Below are 26,268 nucleotides of genomic sequence, written 5' to 3' on the forward strand. Positions count from 1 at the left end.
GCATGAGCATGAGCATGAGCAGGTCACATGCAAGCCTAAAACCTAATGCCACGGAGAGGTGTCATTGCAGCTTGAGTCGATCATCTAGCTACTTTATATGTTGTTTATTTCTCCCAAGTCCCTACCCCTATAGTCCTAACATGTACGGCCAATCCACCCTCATGTGCAACCCTAATGTTCCCATTTGTGGGAGCTTAAACAAGATTAAACCCATCCTCCTTGGGAGTCGCCAAGGATTCTCTCTCCCTCCCTCTCACATGACTATAATAATATTATTAATTGTTTGCATCGGAGTCGTCGATCTTGAGTCCCGATTCCGATACACTATGCTTGGTTGTCGCTTGATGATCGGACCGGTACGTGCCGAGAATACTAACCATCGAAAATACGAGATTCGGACGGCCATCATCGCATCGAGATGTGTGTTTGATAGCATCGAGGAATGATTGCCGGAGGAGAAGAGGCCAAAGGAAGGGATGATGCGATCGGGAAGAGTGACTTGAAGCAGGTGGGTAGATGAGCTCGTGGATTGATGGATAAAAAGAGGTGCTTCGGGCACATATCAATGCCAAGTAGGCTCGGTGTGGGTTAATTACTACCTTCCATGCGTGACACTTGTCTAATTCCGGTTCGTCGGATGCGGACACGTTTCGCGATTTGGGTGGTCACGATCTGAACCACCACGATTTTAACGAAATGCTTTTTCTTTTTCTTTTTTGTTTTACATTTTCACCATAAATTTTGGCAAATGTCTTTGATAATTTTAGCTAATCTACTTTGGAAAATGTATGAATGATAATAATTAAAATCCTCATCTCTTTATATACAATACAAAAAAAGATAATAATTAAAATAAACCAACTAATTAATAATAATTTTGAAAAAATAATTTTGAATTTGCTTCTCAATTATCTTTTCTTTTATTAAAGATAATAATTAAAAGTCTCAATGATAACCCAACTCGATCGATCATTTTAGACGTGATTGAGCTTAAGATTGTCATCATTTTCTTTGGATAATAATAGGTTCGTTATTATTATCGAAAAAATATCTAATAAAAAGTAAAATTAAATATGCATACTATTCGTGTAATTGAAGGAGGATTTTTACATTGTTTACGAATAATAATTGAGATCCTTTAACGGTAGAACAATATAATTAGAAGTCTCGTGGAGTTGATATACATCACGAATCTTGACGCATACATTTCACGCTAACATATATATATATATATATATATATAACGACTATGATAGTGACAAAAATGGCAACGCGTCACGTCAGCACGCCAGGTAGACATACTGCCCGAGGAGGCAAGCAGACTCAGCCGCTACGGCAACAAGAGCCGCCCGCTCGAGCCCACATGATGCTTCTGGAGCCTTCCGCCTCTCCTCGGGTCAGACCGACCCCACTCGGGGATCCAGCAAGGACAAACCCGAGCGGCCACCCGGAGCCCGAGGTGTTATCTTCGGAATCAACAGACTCCCTGCGAGCCCAGCTATGTCTTCTCAGTCAGCGGCTCGACGAACTGGAGAAGGAGTTTCATAACTCAGAGGGAAAGCTTGGGGTGGACTCACACCGAGGATCTCCATTCGCACCAGAGATACGAGATCTCGTCGTTCCCTCGAACTTCCAGCTCCCTTCTCTGGACGCATACGACGGCGCCACGGACCCAGCAGATCATGTCGTCGCTTTCCGTGCCCAATTGGCGCTGCATGGAACGTCTGATGCTTTAATGTGCAGGGCGTTTCCCACAACCCTCAGGGGTCCAGCCCACACGTGGTACGCTGGCCTGAAGACTGGAACAATCAGTTCCTTCGGCCAACTCGCCAAGGACTTCGAGCTCCACTTCGCAGCCCATGCCCGGCCGAGGCCCTCCGCGGAACTACTCCTCGGACTCAAACAAAGAGAGGACGAGCCCCTCTCATGCTTCGTGGATCGCTTTACCGCGCAAATCCGGAGCTTACTGGATACTCACCCCTCTTTGTTGGTGCAGGCGTTCATGGTAGGCTTGCGACCTTCCAGATTCAGTTGGTCCCTCGTAGAGCGACCCCCCACTACAGTACCAGATATGCTCCAGCGAGCCAACCGGTACATCGCGGCGGAAGCTTGGGTGACCACAAGGAAGAGCGACTCTGGGCGACGGACCCCGTAGCAGCAGTCAAGCACCCGCGGTTGCTATCCGGTGTAATCCTCGTGCAAGGAATCTAGCCCCTTCATCAGTCTCTTCCAAGCGAAGGCTCTATGTTTGCCTGACCGCCTCTTGGCTCACGGTTAGCTTCGGTCTAACCCCCCTCTTTTTTGCATTCACACGACTCGGTCCGAGAGGACCGAGCTGCCCTCAGAGCGGCCTGCCCCTCTGAGCGATGTCGCTCGGCCGCAGCCTGCCTGCGCCGAAGCTTCTCAGCCCTTCATCGTCGGGTTCACATCTGCGCGGTCTGCCCACCTGAGTTGTCTCTCGGCCCGAGCCTACCTCCTCGGCCCGCGTCGAGCTACTCGGCCGCATGGTCCTCGCGACCACGCCTGCGCGGTCAGCCTGACGCACGTCATGCTACTCGGTCGCATGGCCCTCGCGAACACGCCTGCGCGGTCTGCCCGCCTGCGTTGTGCTCCTCGGCCCTCGGCTCTACGCCATCCCGAGACCACACTTGCGCGGTCACCCCGCCTGCGTCGTGCTCCTTGGCTCTTCGGCTTTACGCCACCCGAGACCACACCTGCGCGGCCCCAGCCCGCCTACGCCGTGTTCCTTGGCCCCATGTTCCCGAGACATACTTGCGCGGCCTGCCCGCCTGCGTCGTGCTACTTGGCACCATGTTTCCCGAGAAGCGCTTGCGCGGTCGGCCCCTCTGCGCCGAACCCCTCGACCACACTCTGCCGAGCTCCTCTCAGAACGGCCTCCCCATCTGAGCGATGTCACTCGGTCGCAGCCTGCCTGCGCCGAGCTTCTCGGCCCTTCATCATCGAGTTCACATCTACACGGTCTGCCCGCCCGAGTTCTCTCGGCCCTAGCCTACCCCCTCGGCCTGCGTCGTGCTACTCGGCCGCATGGTCCTCGCGACCACGCCTGCGCGGTCAGCCCGACGCACGTCATGCTACTCGGCCGCATGGCCCTCGCGAACACGCCTGCGCGGTCACCCCGCCTGCGTTGTGCTCCTCGGCCCTCGGCTCTACGTCATCCCGAGATCACACCTACGCGGTCACCCCGCCTGCGTTGTGCTCCTCGGCCCTCGGCTCTACGCCATCCCGAGACCACACCTGCGCGGTCACCCCGCCTGCGTCGTGTTCCTTGGCCCCATGTTCCCGAGACAGACTTGCGCGGCCTGCCCGCCTGCGTCGTGCTCCTTGGCACCATGTTTCCCGAGAAGCGCTTGCGCGGTCGGCCCCTCTGTGCCGAACCCCTCGGCCACACTCTGCCCTCAGAGCGGCCTGCCCCTCTGAGCGATGTCACTCGGTCGCAGCTTGCCTGCACCGAGCACCTCGGCCAATCACTGCCGAGATCCACCTCGGCGCGGCCTGTCCGCCTCTGTCGTGTACCTCGGCCACATGGTGCCCAAGTCCACGTCCTCGCGTCCTGCCCACATGATCGTGCTACTCGGTTGCATGACCCTCGCGACCACGCCTGCGTGGTCACCCCGCTTGCGTTATGCTCCTTGGCTCCATGCTCCTGAGACAGACCAGTGCCGCCAGTACGCTCGCGTCGTGCCCCTCGGCTCCATAAAACCCAAGACCACACCTGCGCGGTCACCCCGCTTGCGTTGTGCTCCTCGGCCCTCGGCTCGACGCCTCCCGAGATCACACCTGCGCGGTCGCCTGCCTGCGTCGTGCTCCTCGGCCCTCGGCTCGACGCCTCCCGAGATCACACCTGCGCGGTCACCCCGCCTGCGTTGTGCTCCTCGGCCCTCGGCTCGACGCCTCCCGAGATCACACCTGCGCGGTCACCTCGCTTGTGTTGTGCTCCTCAGCCCTCGGCTCTACGCCATCCCGAGATCGCACCTGCGCGGTCACCCCGCCTGCGTTGTGCTCCTCGGCCCTCGGCTCTACGCCATCCCGAGATCGCACCTGCGCTGTCACCCCGCCTGCGTTGTGCTCCTCGGCCCTCGGCTCTACGCCATCCCGAGACCACACCTACGCGGTTCACCCGCCTGTCGTGTTGCTCGGCTCCCGGGACGCGCCTGCACGGCTCATCCGCCTGCGTCGTGCTCCTCGGTTCCCAGCTCCCGAGACGCGCCTACGCGGCTCATCCGCCTGCGTCGTGCTCCTCGGTCCCCAGCTCCCGAGGCGCGCCTGCGCGGTTCACCCGCCTGCGTCGTGCTTCTCGCCCCCGCGGCTCCGATCTCCCCGAAATTGCGTCCACACAGCCAGCCTACCTGGAGACAGAAGCCATGCATCGGACTTCCCCTACGTGACAACCAACGCATAGCTCCTTTCGGGGGGGGGAATATGATAGTGACAAAAATGGCAACGCGCCACGTCAGCACGCCAGGTAGACACACTGCCCGAGGAGGCAAGCACTGACGCAGACTCGACATTTGCCAACGTCACCAGCCCTCAGCCAACCACCTCAGCTTTGACCTCGTGCGCTCGGTCGAGGCACGGAAGCACATCGGCCGAGGCTCGCCCATACCCTGCGGCAGCTCGGCCTCCCACGCAGCCCCAGTGGCAATGTCAGACGCCACCGAAGGTACAGTCCTGCCCTGCAAACGGGCACGTCAGGTAACACCCGAGCTCATCTATAAATACCCCCAAGTCCCAAACAAAAGGAAAAAGAAGGGCGGAACACACTAAAAAGCACTTCTGCTTCTCTTCCTCCGAAACCCCCTCCACATCTTTCTCTAACTTGATCGTCGGAGGGGTCGGGCCGAGCACCCCGACCCGACCTGTGTGCAGGTGCGAAGACGGTGTCGCCTCTTCCCGGCGTTTCCTCCCGACCCGAACCGCCGACCTGCCGACCCGAACGACCGATCCCGAACCACGGTGCCCGACCGCAGGGAGACCCCGAGGGACGCCTCCCGAGATCCCCGACATCCGGACTCTAGAACAGAGCCGCGTCGGCCCCGAGGCCACGGCTTAAAAAGTTACTTACCGTAATAGACTATATCTATTTAATTTGTTATTTTCCTGCTTTGTTCGGATTCAAATCCGATATCACTGTTATCGGTTCTATTCGTGTCAAAGTAGGATCCGTACCCGATCAGCAAATACCACCACGCCCCCTTATTCTCCAAAAAAAAAAAAAGAGAGAAAAAGGTCGTTCTTTTACGACCCTTAAAGGGTCCTGCGACGGCGACGGCGACGGCGGCAGCGGTGGTGGAGGAAGTGAGAAACCCTAGTCCTGTTTATGCTGTGTGTTCTATGTACTAATTGTGATGTCTTTGCGTGTTACAAGAAAGAGAGGCTCATTTCCTCCTCGTTCTCCGTGTTGCTTCCCCTGCTGGAGAAAATGAGCGCATCCTTCTCGTCTAAATTGTCTGCAGGTTTGTTTGTGCTACTAGTTTTCATCGTTTGGTTCTGAGTGTTGTTACCGTTGCTGCCGTAGTGGTTATGATTTCTGGTTATCGTGCCATGGTGTTGCATTGACCTGAGATTCAGATTTGGAGGCGCATCAGGGTCTCCAAATGGGTAACAACAAGATTCTGGGACCTGTGACTAATTAAAACAAGGTAGATGTATGCTAATGATCATATGAAGGCTAATTTTCACTGTTAGTCTCGTCTTCCAAGTGTTTGGGGAAATGCTTCTTTGGTCACTTGCCTCTTAGTTGTGGTGCTCTTTGTTTCAAAATGTTCTTTTTATTTTATGTTTAGAAGTGCTTGGCCTGTAAACTGTTAACTCATATTTGGATTAGTTTATGATAACTATCATAATTGCAAACCACAGAATTCATTGAATTATTGGTTTTGAGAAGGGAAAGGAAGGATGCATCTCTATATGGTAACTATAGGTTATGTGCACATCAGAAACGGAAGAAGAAGGATCTAGTGTTTATACATGAAGTAAGGAGAATTAATGTTGAGATCATGTGACTTTTGAACAGAAAGGCTATCAATTCTTTATAAAATCTAAACATTTAAGAATGATGTAGCCTTGTTATAAAAATCATCTTAAAGTTTTATTTGTATTAGAATTGAACTGGCAACCAATCTTTGAAATGCTTGTCTGGCTTAAAGATCGGCTTTTAGTTGTATAAATCTCGCTCTTCAACTATCGAATTTTTATTCTTTGTAACCTTAAACTTTCTTATGAAGTAAATGATAAAGACCCTCTCTTACACTGTGATGTTTTCCGGTAGTAGCCAATACTGGAAAAGTTACTACCACGGTTTTTTGTGTTTGAATTTTACTTCTTCCCTTCTGTTTTCTTGTTTTATTAGCTTATAATGTGATTTTTTTTTTTCCGTAGCATATAATGTCATTCTTTACCTTAACCTTATAAACTGCACTATGCTACATCATGGTTTCGTGATACACATAAACCTGTCCTTTAGGTTAGACCTGCTTAAACTAATCAAGTCTTGAGACATTCGGTAAAAGATATGTGGTCGAGTCATACGACTGTCTATTCTTTAACATGCATTGTCTTTTGTACATTTTCAAATGTGGTACTTACAATTATGCTAACATGTATGACATCTGAATAGTTGGACGTTCTTTGATTGGAAGCTTTGACAATAATTTGTTAGGAGCAAATCAGGAAGCAATGGCAAAGCTGAGTTACCAATATGTTTTCTCTCAGATACTCTGTTTCTCTCTTTTAATTTAAGTTGAGTCCAATCTCTTTGCCATACGATGATAACCAGTGTATTCTGCCTTGTGGATCTTAAAGAACTTTGAAGTGTTGAATTTAACTCACACATACGGATACAAATTGGTGCTGGTGACTTGTCTTCTCCTTCTGTTAATTCTGTGAGAATTGATTGAAGAATTTTCCCCAATTTTACCAATCATTTGACTTGAAAACATACTGTTCATTTCAAAAATATCTGCAAATTACATCCCACCATATCTCAATCATCATGCTCATCAGTATAATAACCTGAAATGAGATATCTACTCGCTGTTTGTGTAAATGATAGTTGATGGACTAATTCTTGAATATTCCATTACTCTAATTTATGCTATAAAATGTGTTAAATATAAAAGCATATGATATTTCTCTCTTCCTCTCCTCTTTATCTGCTTCATCCTCCTGTTTGCACCTTTGTCATCACCTTATTGCCTCCTCATTTATTGACCTTCACCACAATGCAGTGCTGTCACCTCCTCCACCGCCATTGCAGCAACTACGATGGCAGATGATCTTTAGGCAAAATTTCCTTATCTCAATTTTTGTTGATGAACTTTCCTTGTTGTGCATAAACAACAGATGATCTAAAACCAGCTGAAACTGCTCTTTGTGTCACTGCAGCAGCAAAGAACATTCATACAGATGAGGGCAAAACCTCAAAAGTGGTGGACAACTCCGGTGCAAAGCGTATAATGCGCATGCAAGCATTGAAAGGAAGGAGGGGAGCACAACCGGGTGACACCATTATCACATCAGTGAAGGAAGCACAACCCCGTGGCAAAGTAAAGAAAGGGTGATGTGGCGGATGGTGTGGTGGTGCGTGCTGCGATGGCAGTGAGATCAAGTTTGATGATAATGCAGTGGTACTCAGTCAACAAGCAGGGAGAACCAGTTGGGCCAGTGCCTCGCGAGGTTTAGGAGGAAGAAGCATGTCGAGCTTCGTACTTTGGCCAAGCACATAGCTTGACTACCCGACATCCATGGGATGATCTTTTAGGGTTTGCTGGCTGGGTGAAGTCCGTCTTCATGATATATCTTTCCATTGGATTGAAGAGCGGTAGTTGTGGATGCAAATATCGTGTTGGGATAATAATACCTTCAGTCAAATTATATGATTTGCTCATGAATAAAAACTGTTTTGTGTCAGTGGCCGATGTCGAGGCAAACAGTCAATCTGATCTTGTATCGATACGATACAAGAATCGCTCATACTAGCTTGAATCAATCGAAGGTTTTCATTCCTAAAATACGACATCAATGATGTCTCTTCGATAGCTAGATTAGAAAACTGCATCAGAACCTTAGGCCTAAACTCTCTCTAATCACAAGATATTTATTTTCGAATTATAAAATGTTCAGAAAATATTTTAATTTCCATTGTTGTTGACATGATCAATTTGATTCAATAATTAATTATTTCCCCATCAATAAAGATGGTTCTCCTTTAAATCCGACCTTCACGTGAGATATCAAAACCTATTTTGGTATGTTATCTTCGACAACATTCGATCCTATTTACATTTCTTGCTAGTTTGAATCAAATGCTCATATATATATCTACATCACATCATTATCTTTTTGCTCCTGCTAAACTAAGCTTTAGTTGCTCAAAAGGGATAGTAAGGTTTGATTTACTGTATCGGAAAGAGAGAAAAGGCTTCCTCCTGACCTGACAGACTTACAAATACTAAGTAAAAGAGGGTTTGAAACACAAACTGATGGAAAGAGAATTGGGAACAGAACACCAACCACAAGGGTAAACATCTTACTGATAACTATAAGCAACAGTTTAAAGAATTGGCAAATGTGATGCTGCCACTTACTGATAACTATTAGCGACAGGCATTTGCTGAAGACACCAAATGACTACATCATTCCCATGCGCTTCCTCCTCTTTTAAGGACAAGGAACAATAAAACTGAGCTTGTAGAAGAGTCATTTACTGAGCAGTTGGGTAATCCTTCGAATAGAAATAGCAATCTAAATGTACAAACTGGCAAACTATGCAAATCAAGATCATTGTCAGATGCAAATAAATAAGAACTTCATTGACCTCAACATAAATGCTATAAGCAAAGTAAATGCTATAAGCAAAGTAGGTTAAATAATTCATTTTAGACAGCGCAACTCAGCAGACCTCCTTTGCAACTCATTGCCTAGTGTATCAAATAATGATTGTTTCTAGGAGAAAATTTTTCGCCTGTAGAGTCTCGATATACAAAATGTTGTACCTAACCCTAACCGGAAGCAAGAAAAGTGGATCAAAGTTTCCATTCCCCAGAGTACCAGTCCAGAGTCGACAGTCCTGAAACAACAACAATAAATATTTTAAGAATCCACATGTCAAGCTGATTTAAACAGTTAAAAAGTATCCAATATAGAAATTGCCTCTCAGATAAGAATTGAGCCGTGTACTAAAAATATAAATTTGGGGATAGCAATCAAGAGAAATAGCAAAAGGATTTTCTAAAACTAAACAAGTCGTGTTTTTCTATTTCAGAGGTTTTGATCCTTTTTTTCTGAAATTAATGGATGCTCGAGAGAAGAATCACTAAATAGGAACTCCTCAAACCATTTATAAAGTTTAAATCGGCAATAATTTCTTGCACCCTTTACTCCTATTGTGCTTACAAAAGATGTAAGTTCCTGGTTCGTCATTGGCATTCTTGCACAACAAGCGTACGCACTATAATGCCAATATGGTTGTGATAATTAATTAGCACACAGAAAATCAAAACTTCAAGGGACCGAGCTAATAACATGAATCGAATGAATTCTTGTATCGAATTTAGCAAAGTAACAAAGAAAAAAAAAATCTTTTGGAGACATAAATGTTTAAAAAAAGAAATCACTTTTAGCTTAGTGAGGTCTAGTGACAATAAGAGAACAAATATGAATATGAAAAAACAAAAGCTCCTAGTACTCACATTTTCTAAATGATCCAGCCAGACAAGTTAGTCTGGATTTTGTGTTAGTCTCAGCCAATGGATTTGGTTTCTCTTTGGCAGTCATGCGGGCATCCCATACTCGTACGACACCATCAGATGAGGCAGAAACAATAAAATTGGAAGCTTCAGAACTTTCTGCATCATTTCCATTCTTGAAAATAACAAGTCCTTTTACACGTGTTGAATGTGCATCCTCAATGCTATATGCAACTTTCCCGGATGTTGTATCCCAGGCAGTGATGCTGCGGTCCTCTCCACCAGTAAACAAAACTCCATTCTGAAACATTTTAAGTAGTGTAGGAAAAATCATGACATTATCCCAACAAATAAAACATCAAGCAGCCATTTAACGGATATTGATAGAGCGTAGGAAAGATCACAATGGAAGACTCAGTGCTTTTATACCCCAAATCTACCTTTCTATTTTCTTAAAGTGTTTTTGGATTCAAATAGCAAAGAAATAGAAGGAAGCATCAAAGTGTACAAATTGAAGTATAACAGTGAAAAGTTATCCTAAAGAACAAAGACTATCTTCTACAAATTGGTTGCTAAACAGGTTTCGCAAGTTTTATACGATAACATAAGATCAAACGATATACAATTAAGAAAACAAACAAGATAACAAAGAGGCCTGCTTCTGGATTTCATATTGTTACTAGAATTTAAAAGAATAAATATAATCAATAAATATAAACAGATTATTTCGATCGGATCAAGTCCTGGTGATGGAACATATAGCTCTGCACTGTTCTATCAATCATACTTATTATTTTTTCAGTGATACCAGGCTGCACAAGTCATTATGCCACCCAAAATACTGGTACAAGTTATTCAAATCAGTAACGGACCGGTATTCAAATTCATGTTACTTTAAAACCCAAACCAATGTTTATGTGAGTTCTATAACCTTAATGTAGCTCCAATGCCCTACTTTTGAAATAGAAGGCAGTCAATCAAAGAATAAGCTAGCTTTTGAAAAAATCAACTTTGTGTTTCACAATAAAGTCTTATTTTGTATTTTCAAATGCTAACATGTACTCAACGATTCAGCAAACACTGAAGTCCAGCATGAATCAAACGCCAAATACTAATTGGGACGTTCTGCGCAAGGAATCTCTCTGGAAGTAACCCTCAACTCTTAGAACCAGTAAAGAACATAACAAAAGGGAAAACACATGTTTATAATTCAAGATATCTATGCAATCCATCCTTGCATTATTTATTACTTCAAATTACTTTCTGTACCAGGTAAAATCCTTGAAGAACAACTAACACGTTTTGTTCAGATCACATTCGTTTAGCTTACCATACTTTACTTCGAGGACGAACAAAGAATACGAAAAAAAAGCTTTTTTTCCTCGTAAATAGAAACGATACCTCAGAAGGAGCGACGCAAAGGACCCTCTTCTGCCCGTCCATCTCCTGAATCAACCTCGCATCCTCGGAATCATGCACCGTAATCCTTTCGTCTGCCACCATAAAGAACCTCGCCCCGTCTCCGCACCCATACCTCACGATGGAGGCCTCGCGGTCAAGCCGGCACGAGAAGCTCCGCCGGCCCCTGACAAGATTGATCAGCGCGAGGCAGGCGTCGCGGCCGACCGTGAGCGCGGCGCGGCCGGTGGGGTGGACGGCAAGATCGGCGATGCCCTTGCGGTGTGTGGGGACGGTCTTAAGGTGGACGAAGGGGTCGGCGTCGTAGATGCAAACGGCGCCATCGTCGGAGGCGGAGAGGAGGTTGCGGGGGAGGCCGCCGGGGGAGGAGGCCGGGGCGTAGAAAGCGAGGGCGGTGACGGCGCCGCTGTGGTCGAGGAGGGTGCCGACCTCGGCAGCGGCGGCGAGGTCGTAGAGCTTGATGGCGTCGTCGGAGCCGCCGGACGCGGCGACGGTGCCGGCGGTCGCGACGGCCTTGATGGGGCCGATGTGGGAGGGGTAGGAGAAGAGGGGTTTTAGGGTTAGGGTTTCCGGCTTGAAGGCGAACCCCCAAATAAACTTCTCGTAAGAGCCGGCCACCAGCGTCGCCATGCCTGCTTTCCCTCCTCGCCCCATCAATCGACCTCTTCCCCATCATATAGATAGCTCGGTTCTCGTGACCCGGTTTGACGCGCTGTCACATTTCATTTCGGTTCGACCGAATCCGGAAGCCGCTAACCCGTTTGAATTGGCCCAAGTTGAGTGATTTTAATTGGGCTCTTTTTCATTTGCAATTTAATCGGCCCAATTGAGTGGTTTTAATTGGGCTCTTATCCTATTTGAAATTGGACCGAGCTATTTTAGCTACGCCGTTCTATTCGGCCCATATTGAGTGGTTTTAATTGGGCTCTTTTCTGTTTGAAATTGGACCGGGCTATTTTCTCTCGGCCCATTATATTGATTCAACAAATTGATCTTTTATTGATAAATGTTATATATTATTGGTAAAAGATAAAAGACGATAAATAATTGGAGTAAAGGAAGATGGGACCCATGGGTGAGCCAATAAGCTGCCCCCACATTGCAAGACCGGGGACGTGCAACCTGACATCAGCTAGATCAGATGGAGACTTACAAAGAAGGGTCAAAGTGCGTTGACATTGGACGCGCTTGGATGTAATGTAAGGTGGCACACGCGTTGACTTCCAATCCCCATCCTTAATCCACTCAAATAAAGAAAAAGAAAAGTTGAATCCGATTTAAGTATGCACATATTGTTATTAGTATTATTATTATTATTGTTGGTATTGTTATTGTTGTTGTTGAAGGCTTGTAGTTAGAATAGGATGGGCAAAGAGGTGAAGAATCAGCAAACATGTGGTTAGGGTTATGATTTGCTATATTATATGCTTCATTTTATATTAATGGGTGTGTAAGATCATGATAGGGACTACTTATTAAAATGAAACATGTGTACCTAGGGATCCATGTTGAATTATCCTTTTTTTTATTAAAATATCTTTTAATCCAAGGGATAATGTTATCTTTTCATTTGTTCGAGTTAAATACTTGAGTTAGGTTAGATTCTATGACATGATTAGTAAAGGGGTTATATACATACATTCAAATAATTAAATATTTGATATCATTCAATGCTATCCAATAGTATTAAAATTTTTAGCTACTTAACATATCATTCACCATTTTCAACAATTATTTGATTTTTTTTATAATTTCTAAAATCACTACTTTAAGAGGGATATACATAATAATTTGAAGAATATTAAATGTTAATTTTAGTGGGGGTGAATGAAAGATCACCAAATTTATAAGTTTGTATAAGTAGTTTTGCCTAATATTAATTAGAAATGATAGCATTGGATTGTAAAAAAGCACTCTAAAGATAATTTAAATCAGTACTAATGCAATAAATGATATACTATTTCATGTCTAAACTCTTTTCACATTCATCAATTACATTATATTAATTACAAATGATAGCATTGAATTGTAAAAAATAAAAAAAGTAAATTGATTAGTGTGACTCTAAAGATAATTTAAATCAATACTAATGCAACAAGTGATATACTATTTTATATCTAAACTCCTTTCACATTCATCAAGTGCATTTTGAGAAGCACTGTGCTCCAACTTCTCAACTTGTGACATATCAAATTGATGTAGACATGACAATATAACAGTGTCAATGTTGCTTATCCTTGAAACACTGCATTGTCATTCTTCATGATTTAATTTTAGGACAAGATGATCCATTCAAATGACATCAAACATAGTGTCTTACAATTAAGGGTTTGCACTACCTTTTATCCTATTGATTGGTCTTACTTATGACTCTTGCTTGGCACCTACCTCACAGGCTTTCATCCAGGGAAGGTGTCTACTGATGGGGAGGTGTTTACTAATAATGCAGTACAAAATTCCATCATCCCCATAGGAAAAAGAAAGCATCACACCACACATTATTCTATGCTGAATTATTAGCTCTAAAACAATATTCTATCATGGTCATTGAATTCCATGAATTAAAAGTAGTTCCATACTCCATGACTGGTCTTAACATGATAGTTTATGTCATCCTACCACCTATTTTGGAGCCATTGGTAGCCCTACAATGCCTTGGGACTCTTGAAAGTATACCACCACCCAAGCCATGATGGCATGTGCAATGCCTTCTAATCTTTATACCAAAGCATAAAATTCATCTAATGATTGTAACCTTTAGTAGTGGAGAGATTAGTGTTAAGTATTAAGACAATGATGGTCATTGTTGCCTTTAACATGGTGAACATATAGATGAGGGTGATGACTACACTACTATGCTCACCAAGATCATCCATCATTCATAGATATAATCTTGATTAGAGGTACAAAAATGAGTGGAGATCATCATGCATGCTCTTGCACCATCCAAGCCATAGCTAACTGCTACTAAACTTTGTACTATTGGTAGTGGAGACAAGTGCAAGTAGTCATGGTTTTCAAGATAAGACAAATCATGGTCATTGTTTACTTTGGACATAGTGAATTTGATGATAATAATGATGATTAAGTTTGAAAAATGTATATAATTATGATTAAAAGAGAGTAAAAAAATGAGTACCTATCTATGATGACTCAATTAAAACAATAAATACCAAAAAATATATAAATGATAAAAAAAGGTATATTTGATTTGATTGTTAACGGATAATAGGACTTATTGTCATGATTAAATTTATTTTTTGGTTATTATGTTATCATAATTTAATTAATTAATTTGGATTAAAAAAAGTTATTTTTAATTAAAATTAATAGTTAGATGTATCAACAAAAATACAAGCTATAAAAAAATATTGGTGTTTAGATTACTGTAATTACGGAGGTAGCGGATTTGCCGTTTCCGGACAAACACCAAACACGAGAAGATGAATTAAAGGGAGAGGGGACAGCGGGGGGGAGAGAGAGTACGGACGTAATACGCCTCTCCCTTCGCCCTCTCCACCGGGTCTCCTCGAATTCTGTGGTCGCGACCATGAACGTGGTGGACTCGCGGGAATGGCAGCCGCCCTGCCCCAAGAAGGGATCTTGAGGTGGCGCGAGGAGGACTGATCTGTTCTCGTTTGCTTGTCGTTGGGCTTTGGGAGGGAGGGAAGGGAAGGGAAGGGATGGCCGCCGTCGGGCGTACGAGGGTGGGGAAGTACGAGCTCGGTCGGACGCTCGGGGAGGGCACCTTCGCCAAGGTGAAGTTCGCGAAGAACCTCGAGACGGGGGAGAACGTGGCCATCAAGATCTTCGACAAAGACAAGATCCTGCGGCATAAGATGGTCGGCCAGGTGAAGAAAGATGCGACCTTTGTCCAAAGCACGCTACTTTTCCGGGGTTTTCTTGATTTAGTCTTGGTTTCTCGCTTCCCGTTTCTTTTGGATATGCCGAGATTAAGGGTTCGTGCAGCATCAGCTTAGGTTTTCCTTCGTTTAGAAAGAGCTCGTGAAATGTTTGGACTCGTCTGCAACTTGGCGTCTATCCTCGGTCTCGTTTTTTACCCTAGAAACAGAATCAAAAGAGGGAATCTTTGATCTGTTGACAAAATCGATCAGTAAAGCATGAATAATATTGTTCATGTGATCGAGTTCCACACGATAAGGTCAAGGTGCTTTTCTACTGTGTGTAGGATTTGTTGATCATCTGCCAATGAATTTTCATGGATGGAGCTGTCATCGGCACATTTCCAAGTTTTGGCAGCGATCAACGAAAACCATTTCTTGATATTAGCATTCTCATCATGCTCTGTACTGTGGCTTGTGTGGTTAATGTGATTCCCACAATTCAGTTTCTTTATAGGCTTTTAGGATGAGTTTCTTGACTTATTGTGTTCTGTTGACTCGTAGTAGGCTGACGGTGTTTACCAACTCATATGCTGCAGATAAAACGGGAAATCTCAACCATGAAACTGGTTAGACATCCGAATGTGGTACGGATGTATGAGGTGAGGTACAAGGCTTAGTTCTTATTTGCATTTATGTGATTTACCTATTTCATTCAGCTGTCCATGATGCATATAGTGAACTAGATACTGAAATTTGAGGTTTTTCCGACTGCTGTTAACATATTTCTGCTATTGTTTTCCTAAATTCTTATATCTGCTTTCTTAAAGAACAAACTTCCGACATTTGCTATTTCTAAGTTTCTTCAGCTGGATCATGTTCTGCAACATTTTCATTTTACGGTTTCCTTTTTGCCTTTGATAGTATGCATCATCTCTGACATGTGGAATGCAAGCATTCAATGATGTGGGCTCTGACTTCTGTCTCTGTCGTAGTCCACTAATCCTCTGATTGAAGATCTAAGTTGTAACTGCTCAAACCTTTTGTCATAGGTCATGGCCAGCAAGACGAAGATATACATGGTTTTGGAATTTATAACTGGGGGTGAACTCTTTGACAGAATTGTAAGATACGATGTTCTTGGCATAGTTTCCTGTTCTGCTGAAAGAAAAATATAGAAAGTTACTCATGATTCCTTGTGTATTGCTGCTAATATTCTAAGATTCCTGATGTAGGCTCGTAATGGAAAATTGAAGGAGGATGAAGCTAGAAAGTACTTTCAACAGCTGATTGATGCTGTAGATTACTGTCATAGTAGAGGTGTCTTCCATCGAGATCTGAAGGTTGAGAATGGATTTATGTCTTGTCCCCTAGCATTACTAGAATGTTGATTCCGTCACTCACTTTGTTTCTATGACCTGGAATTGGTAACAGCCCGAGAATCTGTTGTTGGACTCCAATGGTGTTCTTAAGATCTCAGATTTCGGGCTCAGTGCATTACCTCAACAAGTTCGTGTAAGTTTTTATGACTTTGGTGCTGACATAGATTACGCATGTTGAAAACAACATAAGGAGTAATTAAAATGTTTTAGTGTGTTTTTATTCTCGTCATTCCACATTCGCTTTGTTAGGGCTCCCATAATTTGATGAGGTACTTGCACCCTTTTCAAGATTTGTTTTTTTATTGTGTCATTATATCTCTGTCCGTCATTTCAGTATTCGTATACGTTGCTGAAATATAGGCGACAAACAACATGGGTACATTATTTGAAAGACAGATGGATTCATGAGTTTCTTGAACCTGGCTAGCTTCTCATTGCAGGAGGATGGCTTACTTTACACAACATGTGGTACTCCAAATTACGTTGCCCCTGAGGTAACTTTTGCGATTGAGTTGGAGTCGATTCTTTCGGTTCCCTAGATTCTTTATCTTCTTCATTTCGTATATATTCTCCTTAGGTGGTCAAAGACAAAGGTTATGATGGGGCCAGGGCAGATATATGGTCATGTGGTGTGATCCTTTTTGTCCTTATGGCAGGTTATTTGCCTTTTGAAGATTCCAATCTAATGTCATTATATAAAAAGGTGATTTCTCGTGCAGAAGTATTCTTTTTAGATAGTGATTAATCATGTAAGGTTTCCATTGCAAATTTGTTCCTGATGTTTGTGGATGCCATTACAGATCTTCAAAGCAGATTTCACTTGTCCGTCTTGGTTCTCTACGAGTGTGAAGAAACTTATCAAGAGAATTTTAGATCCTAAACCCCAAACTGTTAGTTGTTTTTCCTTTCAAAACATGTTCGGCTATCAAAATAATGAAGACCCAATGCATAGTCCTCATATGATACAACTCCCTTGCAGCGCATCACGATTCCAGAAATCATTGAGAATGAATGGTTTAAGAAGGGATATCAGCCACCACACTTTGAAACAGCAGAGGTTAATCTTGATGATGTCGATGCGATCTTCAGTGAGTCGGGGGTAAATTTTATTCATCGTTGACTGCTTGAACAAGTTCTAAGCGTGTATGGGTACATGGTTTTAAGTTTATCACCCTTTTCATCGTGCAGGATGCAACAAATCTTGTCATCGAGAGACGAGATGAAAAGCCAGTTCCAATGAATGCTTTTGATCTTATCTCTACTTCACAGGGGCTCAATCTTGGCACCCTTTTTGAGAAGCAAATGGTGACTCACGTTTCTAAATCTTCATCTTTGTTCATTTCATCAACATTCTGATTTGTTCAGTAAAACTTAAGAATTGCTCAAGTGAGAAGAACACACCGGTCTTCGGCTCTTTCCTTATTTCTCTTATTTTTCTTGCAGCATCATTCATGTCTATATTTGCTATTTGTCGGCCATCAATTAGCAGCAAGATAAAATATGACTTTCTAATTGTTTTCAGGGCCTAGTCAAGCGGGAAACAAGGTTTACATCGAAACTCCCTGCGAATGAGATTCTTTCTAAAATCGAAGAAGCAGCTAAACCACTGGGTTTCGAAGCAAGAAAACAGAACTACAAGGTCAGCTCCTCGTAACTTATTCTACGTTCTCTAATTTGTGAGCTTTTCTTATTTGGAAAAGCAAATCCCACCGAACTGTTAATGTGAACCTATGTGCCATGTCGGTCTTAATTATAGCTGCTGATTTCACCAGCATGCCTCCATTGCATATTTATACTCATCTCTCACATTTATCACTCTAATCAAGGTTGTTCTGAACATTATCTCAGCTAAAACTACAAGGGGAAAAATCTGGAAGGAAAGGGCACTTAGCCATTGCAAGTGAGGTAAAGTATCATTTAATCACCTTTTGACAAAAAACTTTCTTATATTTGGAGACTAAAATCCCTGCTTCTCTTTCCAAGGTTTTTGAAGTGGCACCCTCACTGCATGTGGTAGAACTTCGCAAATCTAAGGGAGACACACTTGAATTTCACAAGGTAAGCACATGATTTTTCATATATATCTATATGTATATATGATGTTTCCATCGCGAGTAGTTCAAGAACTCTTGCCTCTATCATATCGACTTGATTCATCATTTTCTTTTATAGTTTTACAAAAGCCTCTCGACGTCGCTAAAGGACATCATGTGGAAGTCACAGGAGGAGACCAGCAGATCTGATAAGAGTTAAATCGGCACAATTGGAGCTGACGAGAAGGAGTTCTAAAATTATGACCTTATACATAGTACAGTAAAGTACGAATCTGTATGAACTTCGTGCTCATGAATTTATCAAAAAAACCTTTGTTCTCATTAATACCTCGTACATGATGATTCTGAGAATGGTGTTTGATTTGGTGATGAAGGGTTCGATGGTTAAATGGTGGGGAAGAGTTGTCTTAGGAAACTATAACTCGATGCCTTTTTGAACGAGTTGATATGGTTATTTAAGTATCCTCAAACCTACTGTACTTCTATTTGGAAAGGTATATGGCAAAGGCGCGATTCAATCCCAGTAGCCATACCCTTATATTCTCATTATAATCTGATTCAGTGATTCTCCGGCAGTCTCTCCACCATGATCGGCCTGCTTACGAGGAGGTTTCTCTCGTTCCCCGCCAGGAACATGGCCTCGTGGAGGAGACTTTACGGACGTACACGACTTTTAAAGCAATCAAACAGAAAAAACGCGAGGGCGCTAACTAAGAACTCGACCACGTGTCCGTACGTGAATCGGCTAACGTATCAACGTGCATGGGGATATGTGTTTTTGTTTTTGCCCAACAACTACCTACTTACGATAAATTACACTTTAGTCCCTGCACACGGCGACGCCACCGTGCGCGTGCCGTGCTTTTGCGTGCACACACGCTCTTGTACTTATGTAACCGCAACCATGGGCCTATTCACAGTGCTGCCACTCACTTCCACCGCTGGTGCGCGGCGCAGAGGCAAAGCCGTGGTTATCGGAGTCGGAGATCAAGCGTTGGATCAACTGAAAACGTATGTATGAATTAAAATGCAATTCATACATACGTTACGATGAAAACATATTGAGAAGATAAAAGTCTAAGCAAATATGATAATAAAATTTTATTTTTCATTCTTATTATAATTTTACAATATACAAAAATTAGAAGAATATTTTAAATGTTTTTTGATATAAATTATAACCAAACAAGCTGGGATACAATGCGCAGCACCTAAACTCATCAACGGCAACTTTCAAAACTTTTTTTTTTATTATGAATCCAATTCGAAAAAAATCAATCAGTGCATGGCATTTATTTTTTAATTATTCAACCATTTTGTTTTACCAAGTTCAATATTAGCTAGAGATTAATCAACATTTAACAACCAAATTAATCAACAAAATCTATATATTTCAATGCCGATAGTTCTATTGATTATTAATCGATCATATTTTCTTCAATGGTATTATTCCAAAATCATTCTATTCAAACTATATCTTTCTTGGCCCGAATTTTCAGAAAACAAAGCTAAAAGCAATAGCACCGACGAAGGTGCTTAATTTGCAGGCATATATACATACAACCTAGTTTCTTTAATTAGGTGACAAATCCAACCTAATAAGCACCAAATGATTCTTGTATTATGTGAGATTGATCCAGTGCTTGGTTTTCTTACCAACATGACTCACTGTTGTTGGGTGATGAACATTGCAATCCTAGGCCATTTCATTCCCATTCGGCTACTCTGCAACCTACCATCGAGTGAACTTCAAATTACAATACATGTGAAGCACCCAAAGGAGCACAAGAACAGAGAAGCACCACTTCATTCCCATTACAATTCTATATATATATATAAGGTTACATGTTTCAATAATCTAAAGAGAATGGTTAGATATAAAGAATGAAGACCAATCTAGGAAGGACGGCCTCGTGTATCTTACAACTTGCCACAAAGGGGTCAACGTAGGAAGATAATCTGCAGGGTTTGAACATAAGCAGCAGTATCAATCTAAGAGATTTGATTTCGATGCAAAGAAGAAATGCTGATATGCATAAAGGTTTAGCTTTAGCTTGCTCAAAAACTATTTGCAGCAGTATGGTTTAGCTTGCTTGCTCAATCTAAGCAGCAGTATCAAACTATTTGCTTTAGCTTGCTCAAAAACCAGCTAGAAATTGACGATACACTAAATGCCAAGTAGAGACCAATTAAGATTCATGCCAATCTCATAGTTTCTTGATGCTAATGTGATGGTGTTGAGAACCATGCAGCCCATGAATGTAGAGAACATCTAGTGCGATGAGGCAGACTATAGAAAGCTCAAGGATTTAACCTCTTTCAAAAATTAAAAACTCTATATAAGACCGACAGCATGACAATCTCATAAGAACTTGTTGCATTATGGCAATACAAGAGGCTTGGGACATTATGGCTTGTATAGCAATTAAGCCTTCTCTGAAACATTCCAATCTGAGTCATGGATCCTTCGAGCAAATCATCCTAATAAGGCTTACTACCTCTAGTGCTAATAGCTTTCATCTCTGGGGGGTCTTCAGATCAAGATACACAGGAGCAATATCAAAATCATCATCCTTACTAAAAAAACTTGGAGTTTGACGGTGATTAACATATATGCATCATATTTAGTAAAATGCTCGTTTGTAGTTTATACTTGGCTTATATTTTACTTCAGATGGAAAAAAGATGCAATTCCTAAGAGTTCCTCTACATCCAATTTATGGCACCATGAATCAGATCAGCGTTACTGACAACATTTCCAAGCAAAATAAGCAAATATGATAATCAACATATCACTAGAAAATATAGTAAAAGCAGGCATACCTCACAAGATTTTGATTCCAAAACATGGTCTTTAAAGAAACCTTCACTAGAAGAATGCTTGATGGTAAGACAAAGAAAGAAATAATTTTTATCGGCCTTTATCAGCTTGCAACATTTTTCCACCCACTGCAACAACCTCAGAGTTCTTATGCTGAAATTTCATAAATTGACACCCCTTAATCAAAATGGACAACATATAAAGGAAACCAAAATTACTCAAATGGGAATACAACCTACTTTACCTTACTTTTCTTGTGCTTGTGAGTTTCTGTGGAATCTTCATTTCCCTCATGCTTCCGTTTCTATTACCAAATATCAATGAAGAAAGAGATAAAAACAAGAAAGCATAACCCAGTCATAACAGCAGAACAAGATGAAAGAAGAAAAAGATATAATAGGAACAGAAAGGAACCTCGTGATGTTTCAGGTGGTCACCTCCTGAATCGTGATGTCCACCTTTATCCTTCTTTTTTTCTTTATCTTTGTCTTTATCCTTGCTTCGATCTTTGCGACGATGTTTATGCTTCTTATGCTCCTTGTCCTTGTCCTTGTCCTTGTTCTTATCTTTGTCTTTGTGCTTCTTGTGCTTCCTATCCTTGTCTTTCGAATCTCCTTTTGATTTTGAAGAAATTGTAGGTGTTCCTTTTGCCGCCTGTAGTACATCACAAAGAAAAAAAAACACTTTTTCTATAGCCAGTAACTTAAATTTATGAAACCAAATGGGATCACAGAGTATGTACAGAAGGCAAATCAATAGGTGCTGTATCTCGCAGCAGAAAAGCTTGCCCTAGGAGCTCCAAATCAAATGGTTGTATGTGTGCTGTCGATTCTCTCAAGTATGGAGCATTGTGAAAGAGTTGATCCAGCTCCATCCCTTCTCCTTTCCGTATTTCCGTCTCTCCAACAACATTGTGAAGATAATGTGTATCCAAGATTGACAAGGGCAAATTTCTTTTGCAAAAAAAGTCATGATGTGTCAACAGCTTGTAGTGGTTTATTAAATCAACAGCACCAGTAAGCTCCCTAGGACCTGCAAATTCAATCAAGAACTGCCCCTTCAGAACTATAGCTTCAAAGGTAAAAGCAAATCATACATCTGAAGATCAACATAGTGATGACATAGATCCACACAGATAATGCAATTTTAAGCTCAATGCCACGACTTTTCCCCAACTTTTTATTTTTTTCAAAGCCTTCCTACAATGATGACGAGGATGAATAAATTTCCCCAAAGTGAATTGTCAACTAAAATTATAATTTGCGACATACAAAAAAAACTCTATAATACCCAAGCCGAAACTATAGGCAAGCAGGGGAGAAGAATCAGTGACCTTGATAACCTATTACATAATACATCATTACAAAACCCCAGTAACTTCAGTGCAACTCTTCCAAATAAAGATGGCTATCTTAAGGTTCGTAATTTCGTACCGTACCGACATTTCAAGCTCAGCTCGATACGAGCATACCGAGCAGTTCGCTCTGGTGTACCGCTTTATATATATATATATATATATATATGTTAAAAAATAAAAAAAAGAGCGATGTTGTCGAGGAGACATCACCTCGTTTCTTCTCCCCGCAAAACTTGGGCAACATCGCCGAGGTTGCTTCTGCCCGAGCAGATGAGGAGAAGTCGCCGACGACGTTGAAGCCTCGTCGCCTCAGATGAGGAGGCGACATCTCATATGCCAGCAGACCGGTGCCGACGATATCATTCAAAATTAAAATCCTTGAGCTATACTAACAAAGTTGATATTTGGAACACAATTCACTCAAGTTGCTATCAGAAGAACCAACTTCAGCTTGATGCTTTGCTCGATTTGAAATCAAAGTCAGAGAAAGAGCTAGATCTACTTCTAAGCTTGAAATAATGATTGGACCAATCATTATACAATAGTCAATCATGATTGACTCAGATATTATAAAAAGTGTGTCAACGTCATTACTGAACAATCATATAGCAGAGTTGAAACCACAAAGTATCATCTTAATGTGTGGAACATTATAAGTAATGCTCAAAAATTCAAATGATCACTAATATGTTTGTGTCTGGTCCACAGTCTTTTGTGGTTAAACCAAAGTTCAACCAGTGCAAGATATATAATTCTATATTTTGGCCTTCGTGAATTCCGACTTAACATAAATCACTTCATGTCTCTAACATTGTTTGTGTTAGCTCGCGCGCGCACACACACACACACACACACACACACATATACATACACATACATATATAGATATATACATATATATATACATATATATAAGTACATCATACTATATATATATATATATGACGTGAAGTTTTCATATATCTGTAAGTTTTCATTTGACCGTTCCTTTCATGTAAGAGGAATATTAAGGTCCAAAAGTAATTGGAAGATATATCACAGTCTCTACAACCGCTTAAAGTCAAATATCCATAAATCAAATATGTATGGCATGCGAGTATATGGTGGTCCATAGCTTAAGCTTCCTAAAGGTTTGCTTACTGCCCAGAAAATGGCCCATGCGCGTAAACAACCACTTATTACAACAAACAATGGCCTCTTACCAACAGCACAGAACTCATCTTTTTATATCCGCTTTACAAAATGCCAAAGATTTTCTCTATCAAGGTTAGCAAGAAAAAACACTCCCTTCAGGTATATATATGCCACACCTTTCACATTCCACAATGCCATAAGTGCCCTGAATAGCTTCTCAGACACCAACAGTAGATCAAAGAAAAATGGAATTAATGCATCAATCACCTTTATTCATCTCCACCATTTAATGACTTTCAACAAGCACCATTTCCTATTAATATGTGTTCAGAACCTCAGAAATTAAATGCCCATGGCACAAAGCTCCCTATGGAGCACATTGTGCAAGAAGATGACTGGTCAGTTATGAAAGGTGCTTGAAAATTTTCTCTAAGAAAGAAGACACAGTATGCAGTTGACTCTCGAACAAGGACACATCAAATGCAAATAAGAAAGAATAAAACGTTGATGAGATTCATTAACAGTTTTCAGGGATTACAAATAATTTTAACACAGGGAGGATGGAAACTACTGAATAAGCAAAAGTTAAACTCCGTACTTCAACATTTGAAGATGCAAAGAAATCAAGAAATGAAGAATCTATAGCTGACTCAAACTCAAGTATTACAGATTCCCTGTGAAGTAGCAAAAAAATTGTAAAGAAAATAGGTCTAAGCTTAATTGTTCTTTTTAAATTATATACATCATTCATCCAGCATCATCTTTAGCATTTCATACTTTTTTTCTCTCTATGGTAAGATCTGATAAAAAGCATGCTTATCTCAGCATGGTTCAACTTTGGACTGCCTTGTCGATTGATTCAGAAATATCAAACCAATCAAAAAGAAGCTAATGATTTGTTTGATCCAAAAGCAGGTCCAAAAGTAATGTAATAGAAAGGAAAAAAGGCTTATCTAGGCCTTTTTTTTTTAAGTGTTTGAAAAAGACAAAAAATAAAAAGACAACCTCATCTACAAGCATGGTGCAGGAATGATCAGATCTAGGATTGATGTAGCGGAATGACTTTCACTTGTACATATGTGATAGATATTTAATCTCTAACATAAACCAACCTAACTATACGATAAGATCTGTTGAATCACCTTCCCGCTGCAATTATTTATTATTTAACCAAGTTCAAAGATGAATGTACAATCATGCTGAAGGAAACATAACACATTACGACAATAGCCATGTTACTAGTTTTGATGTAAAAAATGAAAACTATGTGAAAGTAAAATGACTCATCATTTTTTTTAGTATAAAACAACAACTTTACCTCTTCCAAACTTCTTCCCTTCAGGATCCATCCTATCAAAGCGGAAAATATATGGAAGCCATCTTCCTCTGGCATAAATAGACTATATGATCAAATCCAAACTTCTTATGTCACCATAACTAACAAATAAAGAATAGTAGAACAACTTAATAACCTTGCACAGTTAAAATGAACAAAACTAGAACTAAAAAGTCAAACTAATCTGTAAAGGATACAAAAGGCACTTTTACACCAAACAGCATGTGAAAGACATTTAATTGTTATTTTATTGTGAAAGTTAATCAGTTGTATAACCATCAAACATTAGCTTATTTGAAATGCTTCATTAATAATGGCTTTCAAGTTTCCTAAGCATCCCCAGGTGACGAACCTATCCTATGACACAGGTGACACCTGGAGTTGGACAGTGCATCCAAATTGAAACTCCAGATTGCAATGTCACTAAATATGCATCAACTTACAGTTAATCGATTGGGTTAACAGATCAGGCTACATAACAGGATTTAGATTAGACTTGAATAGGAACAACCCACACATTAACTGTTCAGTAGATCTCTTAGAACGAATCTTCCAAAAGACGATCAATAACCAGATATCACGTGTCAACGACAGGACCTAAATGGAGTACATACCAACGAATCAGAACGTGCATGGCGAAGAAGGCATTTCATCAAACAAGTGGGTAGAGCTAGCTTAGGCCTTTCTCGTCCAGCACGCTTGCTTTTCAAAGATCAGCGGCGAGCATATGGGGATTCCGCTCCAGGACGGATGAGGACAACGAGAAGCGACCCAGGACACGACGTCGAGGAAATAGGAGAAGATGGAAGTCCGACAGAGGAGGAGGTCCAGAGGAGCCCCGGGCGGTGGAGCAGTACGGCGACGGCGTCGGAGATGTGGCCACGGGAGGACGCGGCTTCTCCCGTCGACACGGTGAGGAGGCGATGCAGGAGAGGTCGCAGCTACGAGGCGGTGATCGCGGAAGGAGACGGGAAAAGGGGCTCGATGGTAGGAAGCCCTAATAAAGTGGAGTCGGAGCCGATAAGCTTTCACACCCTGTCTATTTATATATTACTCGTCCCCATAATTAAGTGCATCACAACACAATACAGATTTCCTTTTTCTTTTCTTTGTTGTTTTTGGTACGAAAAATATCATTATATATATATATATATATAGTTTCGGATTTTCTTTATTAAAATTAATTTAGTGATATTATTTCATTTAATATTTTTCC

At 41.8% G+C, this 26,268-nt stretch overlaps 3 protein-coding genes and 1 long non-coding RNA gene across 12 annotated transcripts; 2 read left to right on the forward strand and 2 right to left on the reverse strand.

Annotated features, from left to right (window-relative positions):
- The first annotated feature begins 5,209 nt into the window (after positions 1 to 5,209).
- On the forward strand, positions 5,210 to 7,916 carry LOC135636071 (uncharacterized). Of its 2 annotated transcripts, XR_010495797.1 has the most exons (4): positions 5,210 to 5,316; positions 5,387 to 5,474; positions 7,248 to 7,302; positions 7,405 to 7,916. It is a non-coding gene; the product is annotated as an uncharacterized LOC135636071 (long non-coding RNA). The 2 variants fall into 2 exon arrangements; XR_010495796.1 differs by having other exon boundaries at positions 5,222 to 5,474.
- Positions 7,917 to 8,810: 894 nt separating this feature from the next.
- LOC135635246 (uncharacterized) lies at positions 8,811 to 11,791 on the reverse strand. The gene is made up of 3 exons (XM_065146200.1): positions 11,109 to 11,791; positions 9,711 to 10,008; positions 8,811 to 9,088 (listed from the first exon to the last, which is right to left on the reverse strand). Coding segments are annotated over exons 1-3 (972 nt in total). The 5' UTR covers positions 11,781 to 11,791; the 3' UTR covers positions 8,811 to 9,086.
- Positions 11,792 to 14,608: 2,817 nt separating this feature from the next.
- On the forward strand, positions 14,609 to 18,729 carry LOC135635486 (CBL-interacting protein kinase 23-like). 2 transcript variants are annotated; one of them, XM_065146583.1, is made up of 14 exons: positions 14,610 to 14,977; positions 15,568 to 15,630; positions 16,021 to 16,092; positions 16,204 to 16,311; positions 16,403 to 16,483; positions 16,791 to 16,844; positions 16,928 to 17,053; positions 17,151 to 17,240; positions 17,330 to 17,449; positions 17,539 to 17,655; positions 17,873 to 17,989; positions 18,199 to 18,255; positions 18,334 to 18,408; positions 18,523 to 18,729. In XM_065146583.1, the coding sequence occupies exons 1-14, from the start codon at positions 14,810 to 14,812 to the stop codon at positions 18,601 to 18,603; spliced, it is 1,329 nt and encodes a 442-aa protein (XP_065002655.1). In that variant the 5' UTR covers positions 14,610 to 14,809; the 3' UTR covers positions 18,604 to 18,729. The 2 variants fall into 2 exon arrangements, with proteins under 2 accessions (XP_065002656.1, XP_065002655.1); XM_065146584.1 differs by lacking the exons at positions 16,021 to 16,092; positions 16,204 to 16,311; positions 16,403 to 16,483 and having other exon boundaries at positions 14,609 to 14,977.
- Positions 18,730 to 20,184: 1,455 nt separating this feature from the next.
- LOC135634640 (mediator of RNA polymerase II transcription subunit 19a-like) lies at positions 20,185 to 26,081 on the reverse strand. Of its 7 annotated transcripts, none has more exons than XM_065145090.1 (7): positions 25,667 to 26,081; positions 25,035 to 25,153; positions 21,968 to 22,257; positions 21,640 to 21,879; positions 21,470 to 21,529; positions 21,228 to 21,378; positions 20,185 to 20,363 (listed from the first exon to the last, which is right to left on the reverse strand). In XM_065145090.1, the coding sequence occupies exons 2-6, from the start codon at positions 25,063 to 25,065 to the stop codon at positions 21,316 to 21,318; spliced, it is 684 nt and encodes a 227-aa protein (XP_065001162.1). In that variant the 5' UTR covers positions 25,066 to 25,153; positions 25,667 to 26,081; the 3' UTR covers positions 20,185 to 20,363; positions 21,228 to 21,315. The 7 variants fall into 7 exon arrangements, with proteins under 7 accessions (XP_065001162.1, XP_065001161.1, XP_065001160.1 ...); XM_065145089.1 differs by having other exon boundaries at positions 25,035 to 25,102; positions 25,667 to 26,080; XM_065145088.1 differs by lacking the exons at positions 25,035 to 25,153; positions 25,667 to 26,081 and adding an exon at positions 22,793 to 25,022 and having other exon boundaries at positions 21,663 to 21,879; positions 22,014 to 22,257.
- Between the last annotated feature and the right edge of the window lie 187 nt (positions 26,082 to 26,268).

This window comes from Musa acuminata, chromosome BXJ3-4 (genome assembly GCF_036884655.1).
Source record: "Musa acuminata AAA Group cultivar baxijiao chromosome BXJ3-4, Cavendish_Baxijiao_AAA, whole genome shotgun sequence".
Taxonomy (NCBI): Eukaryota; Viridiplantae; Streptophyta; class Magnoliopsida; order Zingiberales; family Musaceae; genus Musa; species Musa acuminata.

Coding starts and splice junctions, on each gene's coding strand:
- LOC135634640 (XM_065145086.1), bottom strand. CDS start 22,910: ATGTCGCCTCCTCATCTGAGGCGACGAGGCTTCAACGTCGTCGGCGAC. Junction 22,258..22,792: donor TTGCGGGGAGAAGAAACGAG/GTGATGTCTCCT, acceptor TTGAATTTGCAG/GTCCTAGGGAGCTTACTGGT. Junction 21,880..21,967: donor CACCTATTGATTTGCCTTCT/GTACATACTCTG, acceptor GATGTACTACAG/GCGGCAAAAGGAACACCTAC.
- LOC135635246 (XM_065146200.1), bottom strand. CDS start 11,780: ATGGGGCGAGGAGGGAAAGCAGGCATGGCGACGCTGGTGGCCGGCTCT. Junction 10,009..11,108: donor TTTGCGTCGCTCCTTCTGAG/GTATCGTTTCTA, acceptor AAAATGTTTCAG/AATGGAGTTTTGTTTACTGG.
- LOC135635486 (XM_065146583.1), top strand. CDS start 14,810: ATGGCCGCCGTCGGGCGTACGAGGGTGGGGAAGTACGAGCTCGGTCGG. Junction 17,656..17,872: donor CCCTTTTTGAGAAGCAAATG/GTGACTCACGTT, acceptor AATTGTTTTCAG/GGCCTAGTCAAGCGGGAAAC. Junction 18,256..18,333: donor ACTTAGCCATTGCAAGTGAG/GTAAAGTATCAT, acceptor TCTCTTTCCAAG/GTTTTTGAAGTGGCACCCTC.